The following is a 20,191-nucleotide window of genomic DNA, read 5'->3' on the forward strand; positions in this document are numbered from 1 at the left end:
TAAGGAAAAAAAAACACAATATTGTTCACTGACCAACTGATACAAGTTGAGTGTCTAAAGTTTCAATTTCACACATTGTGAAAATCCTCATGCAGTGTTTTGTGATCCTGCTTCAAATGCACGACGAGGATGGACGTATTCATCTTCCCTGGTTCTGTTCCACCACACGGAAACTTGGGCATGACAAGTGTTGCACAGAGCCAAACGATCTTTTTCGGAATAAAAATAAAATACAGCCACATGGCCGACATTGTTCGTTGCTACTTTGCTAGCACACACAGTTCTGATCACGTTCTGATCATGCTGGATCTGAACGCTGCTGGATAGAATTGCTGGAATGGAATTTAAAGCGGAACACACTGCTAATATCGGAGATTTCTGATGCAGTCTGATATAATTCAATAGTGTTTTTAGACTGATATCCGATAACAATATCGGACTGGGGAAATCCGTAGCATTGGGTCCCATTTTTACAGTCTTTGGTATGACCCACAAATCCCAGACTCAGAGCGGACACTCATACCACTAAGCCAATGAGCTAATATAAAAGTTGGGACTCGAATGCTCAAACCAGCGATTACAACACGAGTGCCTTGCCTCTGGGCCGGGGCAACACTTCATACTTTCCAACACTTGCAGCTAAGGGACAAACTGGCCTAAAACTTCCGGCATTAAAGGAAATAAGACTCGGAGCTCAAATTAAAGCTGTGTGGGATGCCAGCTTCACCGTGCCACCAAACATAACCCAATCAGTCCATCTGCTGCCAGCGGCGTGCACAATCCACAAACCCGTAGAGCAAGATACTAAGTATAATGGACTCAGAGTAACGTTGAAGAATTATTACGACTCCATGGTTCGTTTACGCTGATGTGGGCCAGTCTAGTTATACAAATCATCACCAAAATTCAGATTTATTTAGAATTTTTTAAAGAATCGGAATAATTAAAAAAGCTACTGTGGTAAAGCACTTTAATCACGCCCTATTTCTCCCACACACATTTTTATTCTGTATGAAATGATCGATTTTTATTTATTAGAATCACTCTTACCCGATAAACCATTGAATTTGTCACTTTTAACTGAAATAATGCTGGCCAATTACAATGCTTATTTGTTGTATTCAAGTGAATAATTCCTCTCACTTATAGGTGCGTGATGTTGCAGAGACCTGAACTGTCCAACCTTCGATTAAAACACTGTCCAAGCATATTGACTCTAAGGACGATAGGAGCATCTCTTCGTCTGCTGTTCTTACTTCCTGAAGAACCAGAGTAAACCTGAACACCCGACAAAAAGACCAGTGTCTGTTGGTCCAGACTAGCGTTTATGCTCCCAAAACCTTTGTTTAGACTTGGTAATTGGTTTTCCTAAAGCCATCATTCACACAGCAGCTCACCCTACTGGCTGGTGCAAATGCTGCCTGCACCAGTCCCTGGTGGTCCCTGGTTTTAGAGCAAACTTTTAATTTGATTACAGAAATGAAACTTGTCGTTCTGCTGGTTAGAACTTCAGTTTGGTTCAGACACTAGTTGACTGGTAGTAATCCAACTCTCACAATGTCATGATTGGTCTTGCTATGGAAAGGTGGTTTATTTAGGGTAACATCTAAAAGGACTGGGTCATAACTAGGGATGTCCCAATTAGACTTTTTATATTTGCAATAAAGTCCAAAAGTGAAGAATTTATGTTATTAATTACTTGATTGTTCAAGCTACCTCACAGAAGTGATCTGTTATTAAAAATTAAAATAAAAAGGTAATTAAATAAAAAATAAGGAGCATTCTGGAACCGTTTCTTCCCTTTCTTTTTTTTTTTAATGTATCGAAAGTATCGGATCGGGACTCGGTATCGGCAGATTCTCAAAATCAAATGACTCGGACTCGAGGGCAAAAAAACCTGATCAGGACATCCCTAGTCATAACACTCCTACGACTAATGCGCTAGCAGAGCAAAAGCTATGATGGTGTTTGCTGAGACTTTGTGAAGCAAAAAGAATTACAAAAGCTCCAACATACTCCGACTCGCAACGGACCCACCAGCAGGCTTTCACAAGTCAAATTCACAGAATTACCTCCTAATAGAAGGGTTTAAAATTAGAGGCTTTCAATAACTTATTTCAGGTAGTTTAGGGTCTGATGTAGGAAATGAAACCTGCACACAGTGAAGAGACGCAGACAAAAACAAACAACAGACTCAGAGTTGAAACCGTGAAAAACTCACCGACTCATCCAGGGCAAAGCGCAGGCAGCCATGTTCGTACAGCACAAAGAATCTCCGCTGCCATTTCTGGAAACAGAAACAGATGCATGTCAGAGCAGCCGCATTTCATGGGAACTGTCAAAAACAGAAACACTGCTCTTTCTAAATGAAGCAAAAGTCAATGTGCTGCAGCGTTCAGCCCCAAATGTTCAGACTTCAGAAAAACTAGTAATTTCTTTCCTATAGAAACATACAAACATGTTTGTGAGAGCAGCTGATTGAACACACACACACACGCACACACCTTAGACTTACCCGAGATCTTTGCATTGGATTGTCAAAGTCAGTTCCCTCAGGGGCCAAGCACAGCCATCCGGCATAGATAGGCTTGGCCTGTTAACGAAGAGGAATGAAAACAGCCTTTTAGACAATCATTCAAACCGGGGGAGAACACCAGCCTCGTGGGCTGGCTGAGTCTAACTAGGAGAAACCTTTTGGGATGCAGATGTTCTTGGATGTTTGTGAAGCTCACGGTGTAATCATGTCTATGTAATAACACGCTACAGAACAGATCTGAGAATGGGGCTGGTGGCATGCTCCAACAACAAATATGTGGACCAAGAAAAAGTCAGACTACTCTGTCTGCTGATATTTGCCACGTTTTACATCAGTTAATTAAATCAATTATGCATCATTGACTGATGACCAAGTAGGTAAATACACAAGCAGCTGCAGAAGAAACCAACTCCCTTAGGTCAGTATTGGTAGCAATGGGGGGAAATGGTGATTTTTGTTAAAAAATATGTCAAGGTTAACAATATTAACATTGCATTGTTAAAGTACATTTCTAAACAGAACCAGCATCATTACTGGTCCTTCTAGCTGTCTAATTATATTACTGACTACTACTATTTGCTACAGAGATCATCATCGTTGAAGTAGTTGTAGTGGTTAGTAGTAGTAGTTAGTTGAAGTATTTGTAGTAGTTAGAAGTAGTAGTTAGTAAAAGTAGTAGTAGTATTAGTAGTTAGTAAAAGTAGTAGTAGTTAGTAAAAGTAGTAGTAAGTAAAAGTAGTAGTAGTTAGTAGTAGTAGTAGTTAGTAAAGTAGTAGTAGTTAGTAAAGTAGTAGTAGTTAGTAATAGAAGTAGTAGTAGTTAGTAAAAGTAGTAGTAGTAGTTAGTAGAATTAGTAGTAGTTAGTAAAAGTAGAAGTAGTTAGTTGTAGAAGTAGTTAGTAAAAGTAGTAGTAGTTAGTAGTGGTTAGTAAAAGTAGTTGTAGCGTTATGAATATTATAAGTGTCTGCCCTTAACAGCTGCCCCTTTACACAGTAACAACGTGTAGGAATCGCCAAGGTCGGGTGCGGGTGTCTGAATGTTTACATTCCAGGAGAAGAGACAGAAGAAGAGAAGAAGAACGCTTTTAATTAATCAAAGTACTTTTTATAAAGCTAATCGAAACATATGTTGATCAATAATAATCAGGTGAATGATCTGTGAAATAAAGATGTCATGAGTTATGTGTTTAATGAATAAACAGGACTGCACCAGACAGACTGATCTACATTAACATGGAAACGCATGACACATTGTTCTCAGCCAATCAGAACTTTCGTCTGTCGTAGGGCAGAATCTGGGTTGTTTAATGAAGTTGTCCAATCCGGTTTACTAACATTTATAAACGACTAGGGGATATAAAACAAGGCAACGCCATTTTATACCCAGTTCCATTTTAACCTCAGTTCTGTTCAATCTGAGTTCCTAAGGAGTTCCACCTTGTCATCGCTAAGAAAGGTGCAGGCTGGCCAGCTGCACTTTCCTACTTTAAGCTGAGAACTGTCAAGCTGGAGATTTCCGTCGTTTGAACAACAAGACGACGTCCCTTCACAATAAGAGCTGAACTCGCTGACGCCTGCCGCTACTACTGGGAGTCGATCCGCAGACGGGCTTTGTCGTGCTGTGACCGCTGTTCTACCAGCTCCAGTACATCTGAAGGTCCGAGGACCTGGCATTTCCTGATCTAACACGGAAGGCTCCATACGGTACGTAGTCACGGCAAAATGGCTGCTCATGTCATCAGCTTCTGAAGCCTCGAGATTTGTAGTCATAACAACCAGATCCGCCTACGTCAGCCAAGAGATTCTGAACCACACACACACACACACACACACACACCAACATGAAACATCCAAATCCATATGCATCCATCACGGAGTTAGTCCTGGTAGATTGTAAGAATTTATAATTATAAAAATTAAAGATTCTTAAACTATCCCAACTCTCTCTTTTCTTGTCTCTCAGTCAATACAGAGTGTTTAAGTAAACTCCCTGATGATAAAACCAACTGCTTCTGATTATAATATCTAGATCTAATTACAGTGTATAAATATACAAACTACAGATCACTACATAGTAGTAGTTAGTAGACGTTGTAGTAGTTAGTAAAAGTAGTAGTAGTAGCAGTTAGCAAAAGTAGTAGTAGTAGTTAGTAGAAGTAGTAGTGACATACGCAACGCCATTATCTGTCCTTTTCAGGGCTCTACAACAGGCTCGCAAGGACGAACGGAGTTGAGATCTCTTTTCTAATCATCCGTCCGCCGAGACACAACGGCTCTTGAGCGAGCTCTCTTCGATTTCCAGACGTCCCGTCTGAAGCTGGTTCTGTTGGTTCCGTTGAGCCGGACCAGTGGCGAATGCAATTATACCCGTGAAAGCTACGCTAAGCTAACGACAGCACTATAGCTTTTCATATGGATGAGGGTAGCCACAACGTCACATTCCACGAGCATGCGTTACACCAGCAGTTAAAGGCGAGAATCACTGTACATGCAGGTGGGTTTTCAATGAATCACACCTTAATTTTATTTGCCTAACAGTAGGGCTGGGGGTAAACGATTATTTTTAAAACGATTATTCTGACGATTATTTTATCGAATAGTCGACTATTCTAATGACTATTTAGAAAATTAATCTAATGATTATTTTTCTATTGCACAATTAACAAAAACCAGAAAATCTCAAATAAATTCCTCAAAAAAATTGATAAATTCTTACTGTAAGAGAATAAACACTACAGGCCTTCCATTTTGTATAACACTGCTTTTATTGTGTTGGTTGGTTATGTTCTGGTGACGTGTAGAACTTGGGAGTGCAGGCTGCTGCCTGAGAGGTGGTAGAAGATGGAGTGTCTCCATGCTGCTTTGTTTTGGTCACTTATGTGCGTGAGGCGAGTGGTCTTACGGGTTAAACCAAACTCAAGGTGATATTTTACACTAAACCGAAAACCCACAACACTAAATGTAATAAAAGGGAGATCTACACCACAAATAAGATGAACTCTAAACCAAAACTTAACAGCTTATCCCAACGCAAGAAGCTGTTAGCGAAGATGCTAACAGTAGCTTTACCAACGTTAAGTTCAAGTTACCAAGTTTAAATAAACCAAAAACACCCAGCAGCAAACAGACCAGCACGGAGGAGAGACTGCTACCACCAAAACAGCTCTCCTCATGTCTGAAAGAAGCTCCTTAATGAAGGGAGAAGCGCTCCCGGTGATTTTCTACATCTGCGATAGACACGAAGCAGCGCATCTGACCCCGGAAGTTGTTGTCCGTTGCCGGGAGACGAAGGCGGGCAAAACAGGAAAATAATCTAGTAGTGGACGGACGTTGTTCCGGGTCTTCGGTATTTGGCGGAGATGTTAGTGAAGGCGGAGAGGAGGGCGAGCTAGAGGAAAAACAGGCAGATTCCTCCTCTATTTACAAACTCCTGGGGATGCAACAAGTGGGCGCGGTGCGTCGACTTCCGGATCTGACGTCGACAAATTTTTAGAATCGAGCCGTCGACGTAGTCGAGGCTTCGCTACAGCCCTACCTAACAGCCTTTTTTGAGTTTCTGTAAAAAGACAAAAAGATTTAACTGTTGACATCTGCTCAGGGTTAACACCGAAGGATGGAGACACCTTAATGACTTAAAATGCTAAATTCCTACTAGTGCAGTTATTGTGAATATTACTTATTACTTAAATGTCATTTCTACTTGTTCATAACTTTTTGAATATAATCAGAATTTTTTTAGCGGGGTTGGGTGTCTAAATTATCTCCTCACAGGAAACTTGAAGCACTTCCTTTGTGGAAATGGAGAAGTCCCGGTGGTTGTTGACTCTGGTTCTGCTGCGTGCATTTCACTAGTTCGCAAAATCTTTTTTTCTGTGTTGGAGACGTTTTTACATTGGGTTAACCGCAGTGTTTCACACCGTGGTTAGTCAAACCGATTAACGCTTGCAACCCTAGTTGGGACTAAATTAGTTTAGTATTTAGGGCTGCAACAACGAATCGATAAAAATCTATGAAGAAATGCATTGAAGATGAAGAAATGAGTAAAAGGTAAGGTTTCTCTTTGGTGTTTGAAAATCCTACATCTGTCAGGGTTTTCCCCAGAAAATGAGTTACGCCTGGCGGCTTCGGCTGGTGTGTTTTAGCAGGTTGTTATTATTACATCACTGTTGTGCATTTTTCTGTAGAATCTGTCTTTCTATTCTAAAGGTGCATTTATTTTTACTTGCATATAAATGTGCATCCCTATAAAACATCTGCTTAATAAATGCTCTGAAACATCATCAACTGATATTTCTTTTTGTCTGTTTTGTATATTTAATACTCGGTCATTTTATTGGTAATTTTTATTAATCTTGTTATAATGCTTGATTTTAACACTGAGCAGTGCACAAATGTAAGATTCAACAGTTGGTTAAATCCAGTGTTTAAAAACAGATTAGTTTCAGAAATCTTGTGCAACCACAGTGGTTATTAGTGATAATTAAGAAATCTTATAAGAAGGGTTGGGCATCGTATGATTTTGAACAATTCCAGTTCCAAATCCTTGTCTCGATTCCGGTTGCTATCGATTCCTGGTTCCGATTCTTTCAAGACATGACATGCTAATAAGCCAAGCTATACCCAGAACAACAAGGGAAAATCTCCTCAGTTGAGATGTCATAAATGTGGCAAGTCTCCAACTCACGCAAAACACGATTGTCCTGCACATGAAGCAAAATGTCACGCGTGAACCAGAAAAGGACACTACAGTTGTGTGTGCAGGGCTCCAAGATGTGTGCATGAGGTTGAAGGAGAGAAGACGGATGCCATTTTCCACGGCAGCATCACAACAGAGGGTGGTACGTGGATGGTTGACATCCCCATACATGACAACAGTGTGATGTTTAAAATTGACACATGTGCTGATGTCACGGTCCTGCCATACACCGTGTTCAAGAATATATTTATGAACAACCCAATCATGCTCACACAAATGACAAAGCCACTCCTTGGACCAGGGGGGAGTCCACTTGATGTTGTGGGTGTCGCCAGGCTGCTTATGAGAAGAGGGGATAAAGAAGTGATGGAGGATACTTATGTAGTTCGACATTTGCACACTGCTTTGTTAGGAAGACCTGTGAGCTGTAGGCTAGGGCTTGTTGCGCGCCTAGACAGTGTCACTATAGAGACAATAAAGGAGTCTTGCCCAAAACTATGTAGAGGTCTTGGAGAAGTGTGTCAGCCATATGCCACAAAACTGAAACCAGGGGCGCAACCATACTCTTTAAAAACACCTAGGAGGATTCCTTTGCCACTGATGGACAAAGTCAAGCAGAAACTGTTTCGCATGGAAAGCCTCGGGGTGATATGCAGAGTTGAGGAGCCAACAGACTGGTGTGCCGGCATGGTGGTGGTACCCAAGAGAACAGGTGCAGTACGCATATGTGTTGACCTCACCAAACTGAATGAGTCAGTATGTCGGGAGAAGTTTATCCTGCCATCAGTGGAGGAAACACTTGGAATGCTGGCTGGAGCTTGCTTGCTGGAGCTTGCTTTTTAGTAAGTTGGATGCAAACATGGGGTTTTGGCAGACTCCCCTGACTGAAGACTCAGCAAAACTAACAACCTTCATCAAGCCTTTCAGACATTTTTTCTTCAAATGACTACCATTTGGAATTGCGTCAGCTCCCGAACATTTTCAGAACAGAATGGTGACAGAGGTCACTGAGGGGCTTGAAGGGGTCATGTGCCATATTGATGATGTGCTGGTATGGGGGCACACACAAGAGGAGCATGACGCTCGCCTGCATGCTGTGCTGGCGAAAATCCAGAAGGCAGGTATCATGTTAAACACTGACAAATGTGATCTGTCAAGGTCTGAGGTGAGCTTTCTAGGTCATGTCGTCTCTGCCAGTGGCATCAGCCCAGATCCATACAAAACAGAGGCTGTGAAGAGGATGCAGGAACCAACAACAGTGAGCGAAGTACGGTCTTTCCTCGGAATGGTAAACCAGCTGTGCAAGTTTATCCCGCAGCTGGCCGAGAGAGACAAACCTCTGCGAGATCTCCTGTCCAAAAAGAACTGTTGGATGTGGGGCATCAAGCAGGCTAGAGCCTTTCAGGATTTGAAGGATGCACTGACTTCACCACCTGTGCTGGCCATGTACGATCCCAATAGAGAATGCAAAGTCTCAGCAGATGCATCATCATATGGGCTAGGAGGAGTGCTACTCCAAAAATGGGACAAGGTGTGGAGGCCAGTAGCCTACATGTTGCAATCTCTAACACCAGTGGAGCAGAGATATGCACAAGTGGAAAAGGAGGTATTGGGACTGACTTGGGCCTGTGAGAGGTTCCGTAACTTTCTGATCGGAAAACATTTTCAGCTGGAAACTGATCACAAGCCTCTCGAGTCTCCTGGGGTCTCAAGCACTGGACGCGCTACCTCCTCGGATCCAATGTTTTAAAATGCGTCTGATGCGCTATTCCTACTCCATGTCTCATGAGGCAGGGAAGTGTCTATGGACAGCTGATACGTTGTCACAAGCACCACTTGAGAGGAGTGAAACATGGGCTGATAGAGAGCTGTTTGAAGACACCAACATATACATGGATATGGTAATAGAGAACTTACCAATGAGCACTGCATACCTGGAGAAGCTGAGAGACCAGCTGCAGAGGGACAGTGTGTGCGCACGTGTAATGCAACTGTGTGCAGAAGGATGGCCGAAACATGGCACCAACGAACCTGTACTCTAGCTTTATTGGAGTGAACAAGCTTTTCTTAAGAGGCCAGGATGATCTCCTGTTGAAGGGACAAAGACTCGTTATACCCGCAACAATGAGAATTGATGTTCTCACCAAGTTGCATGAAGGACACCAAGGCATGGTCAAGTGTAGAGAGCGAGCATGACAGTCTGTGTGGTGGCCAGGACTGAGCCAGCAGCTGAACGAGTTGGTCCTCAAGTGCTAAACATGCTGTCAGGAGAGGCAGAACCACAGGGAGCCGCTGTTGTCGACACCGTACCCAGGCCGACCATGGCAGAAATGTGGAGCGGACTTGTTCACTCTAGGAGGTAAAAACTACCTGCTAGTGGTGGACTACACATCAAGATATGTTGAGATTGCTTTACTAGCCCCCACAAGATCTGAGGATGTGATTACTCACCTGAAGTCAATTTCCGCGCATCACAGGATCTGCGAGGCCCTGGTCACAGATAATGGGCCACAGTTCTTGGGAGCAGCCTTTTCCGAGTTTGCAGAGTCTTATGGGTTTCATCATGTGACCAGCAGCCCAAAATATCCCCAGGCAAATGCATAGGCTGAACGCGCAGTAACGACAGTGAAGGGGCTCTTGAAGAAGTCGGTGGATCCCTACCTTGCTCTGCTGGCATACAGAGCTACGCCACTCCAAAATGGTTACAGTTCGGCTCAACTCCTTATGGGGCGGAGGCTTCGTACCACCGTCCCTATTCTTCCTGCACTGCTAGTTCCTGCTCTTCCTGATGGAGGAACTGTGTTGCTGAAGGAAGGGGAAAGGAAGATGAAAGACGCACAACTCTACAATCTGCGACATCGTACACAGAACCTCAACAGACTCACTCCTGGGCAGAATGTGTGGATCACAGACTAAAAAGCAGCAGGAGCTGTCGGAAAACACACTACACCTCGCTCATACCTGGTGGCGGGACCTCATAGGATTATCAGACGAAACCGTCACCATAGGGCTGGGCGATATGACGATTTTAGACCGTTTTACGATCTACACATCTGACGGTCTGTCATTTTTGAGAGACCTTTTTATCACGATTCACAGCTCTGCTGTTGAATTTCTGCCTCTGAATGAAAAGGGAACTTACCCCAGTCGAATGACACGCCTTTGTTTGACCCTTAACCAATCAGAGTGAGTCATAGTAATATATTAGTGCCCCGCTTGTTTTCACCTGTGTGTTAACTGTGAACAATCATGGCTTCGGCTGCGGCTGGGAGCGACAACGAGGTTTTCATTCCGAAGACCGAGCACCGATTCACGTCATTTCAAACGGTGCCTCGTTTCGGTACCCGTCCTTCATAAAGAGAACTTGCCAAGAAAGCTGTGCATGCGCAAGAGCGTTATGTCGTCGGTCCCTGCGAGCGAGTTGTAAACAGAGCAGCATGGTAGAAAGAAGAACGCACGCTAACGCTTGGGTCCACTTCACTAAATGTGATGGGTAACTGGATGATGAAACCAGCGACAGACAACAATCTAAGTGAGACATCCTCATCTTAATCTGCTCCGGTAGATAAATAAATGTTTAAGATAACGTTACCTTGATATGTTAGCTTCCGTTTCGCTAATGGTGCGTTCGCTTTCTCCTCGGAACTCCGAATTTCCGACTAGATGAACATGAACGCGCTCTAGAGTTTGGCTTCACTTTACTAAATGCGGCGGATGATTGGGTCAAGATGAAACCAGCGACAACGATCGAAGTGTGAGGCATCATCGTTTTAATCTGCTCCAGCAGCTAAATAAACTGTTTAAGATAACGTTAGCTTGATATGTTAGCTTCCATTGCCACCATTGTTATCAGCTAATGGTGCGTTCGCTTTCTCCTCGGAAATTCTAACTTCCCAGTAGGAAAAATCAAATGAAAAAAGACGGCAAAGGAATGAAGATACACAGTAAATTTAGTTCACAGTAAAGATGTTTGCTTCAGTTTAATTATCAGCTTATAAAATTACAAGGACGATGTTAAAATACAAACAGTTGAATGTTATTTATCGTGATATTTATCAAATATGGTTATATATTGAGAAAAATATATATTTAATTATAAAAGAGAATTAAAATATGAAACACTCAAAAGTATCGAAAATTGGTACCGTTAAGTACCGTTATCGATTCGTAGGTACCGGGAATTAGTACCGAATCGATTCAAACGTCAAAGGTACCCATCCCTATCCATTATATGGAACTGGTTTGGTTTTTCACCAGATGACAAAGAGCAGCGAAACGTCATTTGCAAAGTTTGCAAGGAGAGCGTCAAGGCAAGTGATGGCAACACCACAAACTTGTTTAATCAGTTGAAAAGAAGGCATCCCAAACAATACAATGAGAGCCAGCTGGCAGCTAAAGCTAAAAAGCCTGCGGCTGCAGCGGCTAGTGCTTCTTCCAGGCAGCAAACGCTAACAGAAACACTCACAAAACTCACTCCTTACGACAGAGTCAGCAGACGATGGAACAGCGTGACCGATGCAGTGACGTACCACTTGGTTAAAGATTTGTGTCCCGTGCGAACAGTAGGAGCGGGATTTAAGAAAATGATAAAAACATTGGATCCGCGCTACAAGTTTCCCAGCCGCAAGTATTTTTCGAACACCGCCATTCCACGCATGTACGCTGAATGCAAAGTGAGCGTTGCAGAAAATATTCAGAATGCGTAGTTTTTTGCTACCACAAGCGATCTCTGGTCCAGCCGCACATCAGAGCCGTATTTGAGCTTAACTATCCACTACATGAGCAACTGGGAGCTGCAAAGTATTTTGAACAAGTTAATGTTTGCACAATACGTTTGCAATTGACATGTTTGCACTTTAAATATGTTTACGATTTTAATTTATGTTAAGTTACTTGAAAAATGAGAAAAACTGATTTTTGTAATTGTTTCTCTCAGGGCTTTTATCATCTCTGGTGTGAGTTTAAAATATAAGTGTGTTAGCACTGTGCTGATTATCCCTAATATGAATAAATGTTTATTTATTCAATGTTTCTCTTATTTAATACGCAATTGAAGTTATGCTATTCATGGATAAAAAATCGTGATAAAATCGAAATCGTGATAAAATATTGGAAAAATCGTGATATTCTATTTTTGCCATATCGGCCAGCCCTACGTCACCATCTTATTGCCATGCAGCCCTCACTGGAACAAAGCAGCAGTGGAGTAGCTGAGGATAAATGCGGAGACGTCCCCAATCAACCGTCGGCAGGGCACTTTGCAGCAACACTGCTGCGGCAGAACGTTCCAAAACACCATCTACTCCTGCTCTCAGAACCAGGTCTGGGAGAGCTGTGATACGACTGACCAGATTGGATTTATAGTTTTGGCCATAGACTTAAAAAAAAAAGTTTGTAACTGGAACAAGTAATTCCATATTCTGCATTATTCTTATGTATGTGGTGTCAGAGTTAGATAGAGCAGACCTTCCAGCCACAGAGGCAGAATAACCCTCTAAGGTCCTGTTGAATCAGTGGTAGTCGACTCACTGATTCTAAAAAGAAAAAAAGAAAAAAAAAAGGGGGGGGGAGATGTGGTGTAACTGGATATTTGTATAAAGACTACAGAGTCGCAGGAGAATGACGTGTGTGTGGGTGGGTGGGTGGGGGGGGGGTGTTCAAACGCTCACACACACACTCGTATTTTACTGCAGGAGTTAAAGCTTACATTACGGAATAAAAGTTCAGTAGACGCGTTTGTTTATATCTGGGTGGGGGGAGGGGGACTCGGTGCTGCACACAGACAGCTGGTGTAATCAGCTCTGAAAAGTGTTGATCACAATTTGCAGATCACGTTTATTTTTCACGGAGATCAAGCCGAGCTGGAACCGGTTCCAATCGATGCTCGATGCCTAACCCTACTTATAAGGCGCCAAACATTGAGATATCGGTCATGAAATCGGCCCAAAAAATCGGCAGCACTTATCGGCCATCGGCTGACCACAACCACCTGATATCAGTATCAGCAACAGAACAACCAATATTTGTTGACCTCTATTGTGAATGACTAAACTTTACAAGCGGAAGAAAAAAAAACACCATCCTGTTTATGTGGTGATGTCTGTTGCTACAGCGGTATGGAGCAGAATCGCTGCAGCTGCCTGGAGTCAGGTTGTTGCTGCTGAGAGTCAGCGACTCGAGTCTGCTCCACTCACCGCACCAAGTCTGTTCTAGCATGTAAATCACAAACGCTTCAATTAGGGCTGCACGATATTAGGAACACCTGCGATAAGCGATAACAGTGATTAATATTGTGATGATGATATTACTTGTGATAAATAAAAACATAACTCAGGAACAAAAATGATCAAAAACAAAAAAAATTAAAAAAATTACAAAAAAATCATAAAAATGAGATGAGCAACAGATGTGAGGAAAGGGAAAAAGAAAATGAAAAAGAAAAGGCAATCAGCAGAAAGAGCAGAACAAAGCTAACTCAGGTGTTTGCTAACCATCTACATTAAGTGCCGTCCGCCTCGGGGGCGGGCATCTGACCTATGAGAACTCACCCGATTGGCCAAATGGGTGAAGAGCTGTATTTGTATTTGTTAAAAAAACACCATGCTTCCGTTTGATTGACAGAATGCATCGTGTGTAGCAAACATTTGAGCTGACCATTCATTACGATATTTATCTGTTCTTTGCTATATGCATATTGCGCATGCTAATATCGCGATAACAATCTATTTGTGATATATTGTGCAGCACTAGCTTCAATACAACTTACAATACAATCAATATAATTTGCTGGATTATTTATGCTGCCACTCCGTACATAATAAAAATAGATATGCCACCACTATATAGTTATATAAAGTTACTAGTAGAAATGTTAGTAGCACGTCCAGCAGCTTACTCCTGAATACGTAAATGAAATAATTCAATTCTACCGATCATATGTGAATTTATTTAGATATGATTAGACAAGAATGACTGATATTAATCCAAATATTTTAATGAAATATAAGTTACATTTCGTTCCATAAAATATTTATTACTTATAAATATCAGCTGGGAAGGAGGGAACTAGACAACACCAATTTAATACATATTGTTGATCCTTTTAAAACTTTGCCGTTTTATTTTCATACTTTTAGGAGCAGACCACAATCTCGTTTCTAGGGCTGCAACAAACGATTATTTGGATAATCAATTAATCGGATGGGGTCTCGACACAATTAATCGATTAATCGGATTACATGGGGAAATTTTTTAAAACTGCTAGGGAAACGTTATTTCTCTCCTTCCTTCACTTTATTTAACACAACATTATTAGAAAACAGTTCAATAGAAGAAAAACAACATGCCATCACCTAAATTGTCTTATAAGGTGTATAGACAGAGACCCTAAGCTACATCTATCTGTGACCTAAAATGCTTGGTCCAAGTTAAACAGCTTAAGGGTAATTCTCATCTGTTTAGTTTGATCTCATCTGTTGACATTTGATTTAAATGTAATTAAACATAGGCTGTGAATTAATCAAAATTGATCACTATTTCCAAAAATGACTGAAAAAATACCAAATAAAACAAAAGTAAATGAATGCCACCCTCCTTGCGATGATGCCCTGGGCAACTGCCATAAAGTCACATCAAGAAATGCTGCTGATCATTCCAATGATCCCAAATAGACTCACATTAGGCCACATGAAAGCAACTGAACCCAAAAATATATTAACCAGTATATAACAGCACTCTCACACAACACGCCTGCAGCAACAGTTAGGACTCCTCCCTCCCTTTTAAAAGCGTTTTCGCTTCTGAGGACATTGTGGTTGTAAAACCACATGCTAGTAGTTTGGCCCCGGTGTGATCAACCAGTTTCTGCGGGAATGTGACGGCGGAACCAGGGCCAGATTAACACTTTGTTGTACCCTGGGCAACAATATTCAATGGCTCCATCATCACGACCCAAGGATCACCATAATGTGGTCACATACAGAATATTTTACTGTAATATGCAGTAAATATACTTAATACTTGAATGCCTGACAACACGTAACCCACCCAGAGTAACCTTTGACCCACCTCGTGTGGACTGACCAATGAGGAGAGGGTCTTAACTTGAGGCCCTCTCTTCATTGGTCATTCTGCATGAGACTGACTCTCAACTGACGTTCAAAGTCATAGGCAGCGAAGCGTCTCTGTGCAGCGCAAAAGCCCGGGTGGACAGTTTGTTTAATATAGGGTGACCATATTTCCATTTCCAAACAAGAGGACAGGGGATCTGTGCCTATGACGTCACACTATGGCAACACCACACAAACCATGTTGGGACCCATTTTTTGTAAGAACTAAATTAATATCAGATTCTGCCAATTAAAGGGCTCTAAAACAATTCATATGTAAATATTTTGCATATTTAATGCAAAATCTCATTTTTATGCTTTAGTGCTGCAACAAGGTTTTATTAATAATAAATTATTATACCTTTTGTTTTACTACAGCATCGGTAAGCTTCCTGTGCACAGATGATTAAGGATGCTTGTTTCAGCTGGGAGATTAGACGATAGGATCAATGAAAAAATAAGTTGTCACACACTCCATGGAAACTTTCAGAGAATCCACAAATGGTGGCTTTCACATGGTTTTGTTACTTTTAAAAAGTTTAGAAAAGAAGCAGATGAGACGGCATGTCTGATAATTTAGTTTTTCATCTGATAATTTTAGAACATATCAGTAATGTCTGAGGGGACTTTATAAACACCGTATAACTAACACTACTGGAGAGGGCATGAATTACACAGAGGCTTCTGGGGAGCCCAGTTATGGGGGGGGGGGGGGGGGTATTTTGCCTTGGCCCCCAAAATGTCTTGAAACGGCCCTGGGTGTGTGACTGAGTTTTGAAGGTGATCTGAATTGTATCAGATGTATAAATATGACGTGTATAACTTATTGTTTTTTACTGGTAAAAACGTGTAGTGGAGATAAATCTACCTACATTTTACTTTTCAACACTTTATTTTGTTTTCTTGTTTTTATTGAACTATTTTCCTGTCCTGTCTGTCTCTCATCTTCCTGCATCTCCTCATAATTCTCCAGAAAAACTGCTGCCTGGATTCTTACCTTTTCACCTCATCAGTTACTTTTGAGCAGATCAAAGAGATCTCTTGACCGCAAAGCGCAGAGCGCGTTTTCGATGCTGCGTCAGTGAGGTGAAATCACCACAGCACAGGTGATGAGCTCCGCGGTAGGGCGCTTCAGGCACAAATAAGACAGAAAATAGAGAACATGTGCAGACAAGAACGATCGTGTGCTAATTATAGTTTTTTGGTTGCGCCACTTTGAGAATGGACCGTGCGCTGGAAGCAGCTGCCTGGATCACTGCGCAACAATGCGGAACCGGTTCGCAGCAGCGCAAGTCTGCAGGCTCTCCCTCGCGCTGATCTGCCAGCTCTCCCTCGCGCTGATCTGACTTGCTCTGGTCTGCGCGCAAAGGCGGGCGGGAAGCGGGGGGGGGCTTTTGGAAGAGTTGTGCGACACAACGAATCGATGACGCAATTCGTTGCCAACGCTGTTAGTAATCGATTTTCATCGAATTTATCGATTCGTTGTTGCAGCCCTACTCATTTCACTTGAATTCTGTACAGATGCTATTTCTCCTAAATGTGTAAGCATCTGTTGTCAGAGCCCCAGTAAACAGGTCTTGTGAAAAGCTTTGATCAAGTGCGAAGTACATGATGGTGATCCGATCAGATGGTCAATTACATACGAATCTGTGTAATCCATGAACTGGTGGATTGTTTGATAGAATGCTTGATCTAAAATATCTGATAATTGAGCATAAATGTAGTAAAGTAATGAATTAGATTAATCTACTGTTTGCCTGAGGGCCATTGCATCAAGTCAGCCCTTCTTAAAGTCTCTATCCTTTTAGATGCAGTGCAGCTCACAGAGGAAGCTCACAAGCTCCAGCGGTGGGATGTTGACCAGTTTTCCTCTGGGAAACTACACAGCTTTCCGACCCCACACTTCCTGTCTTCTCCAGTGACTCATTTTGCCATTTCTTTAGTCTCATCAAATCCCATCTCCATTTCTCCCACGTCTGTGTAAACCATGTCTTCCTGCACCCTGTGTCTCACCTCCAACCACTCAGATGCATGGTGTCGCTTGTTTTTACCATCAGTGAAAGAGGGCTAGACTTGAGATGTGTAAGACGAAAGTTTACTCATGAAAAATTAAAGGCTTTCAAAACTCTAGAGGCCCACAATTATTGTTTCAAGGAAAGCCGGGCCAATCTCTTCTGCAAAACAGAGGCAGGAAACAAAAACAGACACAGCGTTATTTACAGATCACATGTGGGTGCTGGCCAAAGAAAACAAATAGATCCTCACAGCCACTGCAAAACCGGGTAAATCTTCATTAATCTGTCCTTATTTATTCATTATTATTACTATAATGATCGCAGGTTAAGACATCTGAATCAGAACAAAAAAACATGACTCCATGGATTTAAAAATACACAAAGATTAAGGTTTTCAAAAACAGCTTCTCTAACCAACACTTAGTCACAAAATGAACAAAATGAGCAACTAGGGCTATAGCGAAGCCTCGACGAAGTCGACGGCTCGATTCTAAAAATTTGTCGACGTCAGATCCGGAAGTCGACGCACCGCGCCCACTTGTTGCATCCACGGGAGTTTGTAAATAGAGGAGGACTCTGCCTGTTTTTCCTCTAGTTCGCCCTCTTCTCCGCCTTCACTAAAATCTCCGCCAAATACCGAAGACCCGGAACAACGTCCGTCCACTACTAGATTATTTTCCTGTTTTGCCCCTTCGTCTCCCGGCAACGGACAACAACTTCCGGGGTCAGATGCGCTGCTTCGTGTCTATCGCAGATGTAGAAAATCACCGGGAGCGCTTCTCCCTTCATTAAGGAGCTTCTTTCAGACATGAGGAGAGCTGTTTTGGTGGTAGCAGTCTCTCCTCCGTGCTGGTCTGTTTGCTGCTGGGTGTTTTTGGTTTATTTAAACTTGGTAACTTGAACTTAATGTTGGTAAAGCTACTGTAAGCATCTTCGCTAACAGCTTCTTGCGTTGGGATAAGCTGTTACATTTTGGTTTAGAGTTCATATTTTTTTGTGGTGTAGATCTCCCTTTTATTACATTTAGAGTGTTGTGGGTTTTCGGTTTAGTGTAAAATATCACCTTGAGTTTGGTTTAACCCGTAAGACCACTCGCCTCACGCACATAAGTGACCAAAACAAAGCAGCATGGAGACACTCCATCTTCTACCACCTCTCAGGCAGCAGCCTGCACTCCCAAGTTCTACACGTCACCAGAAAACCAACACAATAAATGCAGTGTTATACAAAATGGAAGGCCTGTAGTGTTTATTCTCTTACAGTAAGAATTTATCAATTTTTTTGAGGAATTTATTTGAGATTTTCTGGTTTTTGTTAATTGTGCAATAGAAAAATAATCATTAGATTAATTTTCTAAATAGTCATTAGAATAGTCGACTATTCGATAAAATAATCGTTTTAAAAATAATCGTTTACCCCCAGCCCTATGAGCAACACAAAATGTCCTTGCTGCAGGAATCCAGGCTTTCTGCTGAGATTCCGGATCACAATAATCATCTCTTTCGTATTTTGCTGTTGTTTACGGAGGAACTTTCAATAAAACTTGCTGTCAAGCCTCCCACGGGCCAAACCATCTACCATACAGAAAGAATGATCTGCCTGCTTTGCTAAATCCTCCTCCAAACATGCAAAACAATCAATTATTAGGTAAAGTATGCTGTTTCTTGTCACCTACTTCTGATGTAATGTGAAAAACAAACAATGATGTGAAAAAACATCCTCCTATATTAGATGTGTCTCCCAGACTTTAAAGGGACTTTACGGAGTTTTGAATTTTTATGCTCGTGATTAGGGCTGAAATGATTCCTCGAGTACCTCGAATAATTCGAGTACAAAAAATCCTCGAGTCAAATTATCTGCCTCGAAGCTTCGTTTAATTCATGTTTAATTAATTCATGGCTTTGCAACCGCCCGTGGTCATGTTTCACCCGGACCGAAATAAGTGACGCAACTTAACTTTCTTTTAAGCCATGGCGGACAATGTGGACCCCGGTGGAGTGCGAAAAAGACACAAAATGTCAAAGGTGTGGGAGCATTTTTCACGTCGTAAGGCAGAAAACGTAGTCCAGTGTAAATACTGTAAAATGGATTTAGCCTACCACAACACCACATCCTCCATGCTGCAGCACCTGACCAGGAAACATCCACATGTAAATGTCACTTCTGCAAGCGGACTCACAGCCTCTACAAGATAATGCATTTTAGCCTGTATATTCTGCGGACACTGTGCAACTTTTTCATTTGTAGCACTGAGTTTCAGCTCACACCGTACGTCTGGTAGCAACACGTCGGACTTAAAATGTGCTAAAAATAGCAGTTTTTTCAACACGTCGGACTTTTTATTGTGTTGTTATTGATGTCCGTTGTCCCTCGGGATCGCTGCAGGAGGACACGGGTTTTATGAGTGGCGGAGGAAAACGAAAGAAAGTAAATAAATGTTTTGTGATCAGTATAATTTGATATAACCACGGCAAACATGCTTTCGACAATCCTTGTTAGTGCGAGACAAAAAAAGTGTAGAAATTAAAACAGACGTGTGTTAATAGGGAAACAGCTGGCGGGCCATGTTTGCGCATGCGCCGTTAGCGGTTCCGGTGCTGTTTGGGCCGCAGCGGCTCGCATTTGTTTACTGTGAAGTAAAGTTGAAGTGCTGAAGTTTTGAAAACTAATTTTGAATAAAACTTGAAGAATAACTGGCAATTGCTTTCTCATTTCAAGAGGTCTTTCATATTTTATAACGTGCTATTTGATATAAGGGTTTAAAAACGCAAAAGAGTAATTTATTAGAGTACTCGATTAATCGATAAAAGATTCGATAGAGTACTCAATTACATAAA

The 20,191-nt window shown here is 41.9% G+C and overlaps 1 protein-coding gene across 2 annotated transcripts in view; it reads right to left on the bottom strand.

The window, feature by feature from the left end:
- The window catches only part of mprip (myosin phosphatase Rho interacting protein), a 109,045-nt gene that overhangs the window by 79,017 nt on the left and 9,837 nt on the right, over positions 1-20,191 (bottom strand). For both annotated transcript variants that reach the window (XM_070545475.1, XM_070545476.1), the window contains exons 2-3: positions 2,516-2,593; positions 2,222-2,287 (exon numbers count right to left, since the gene is read on the bottom strand). In XM_070545475.1, the coding sequence (XP_070401576.1) occupies positions 2,222-2,287; positions 2,516-2,593 (144 nt within the window). The remainder of the gene's footprint in view (positions 1-2,221; positions 2,288-2,515; positions 2,594-20,191) is intronic.

Source organism: Nothobranchius furzeri, chromosome 16 (genome assembly GCF_043380555.1).
Source record: "Nothobranchius furzeri strain GRZ-AD chromosome 16, NfurGRZ-RIMD1, whole genome shotgun sequence".
Taxonomy (NCBI): Eukaryota; Metazoa; Chordata; class Actinopteri; order Cyprinodontiformes; family Nothobranchiidae; genus Nothobranchius; species Nothobranchius furzeri.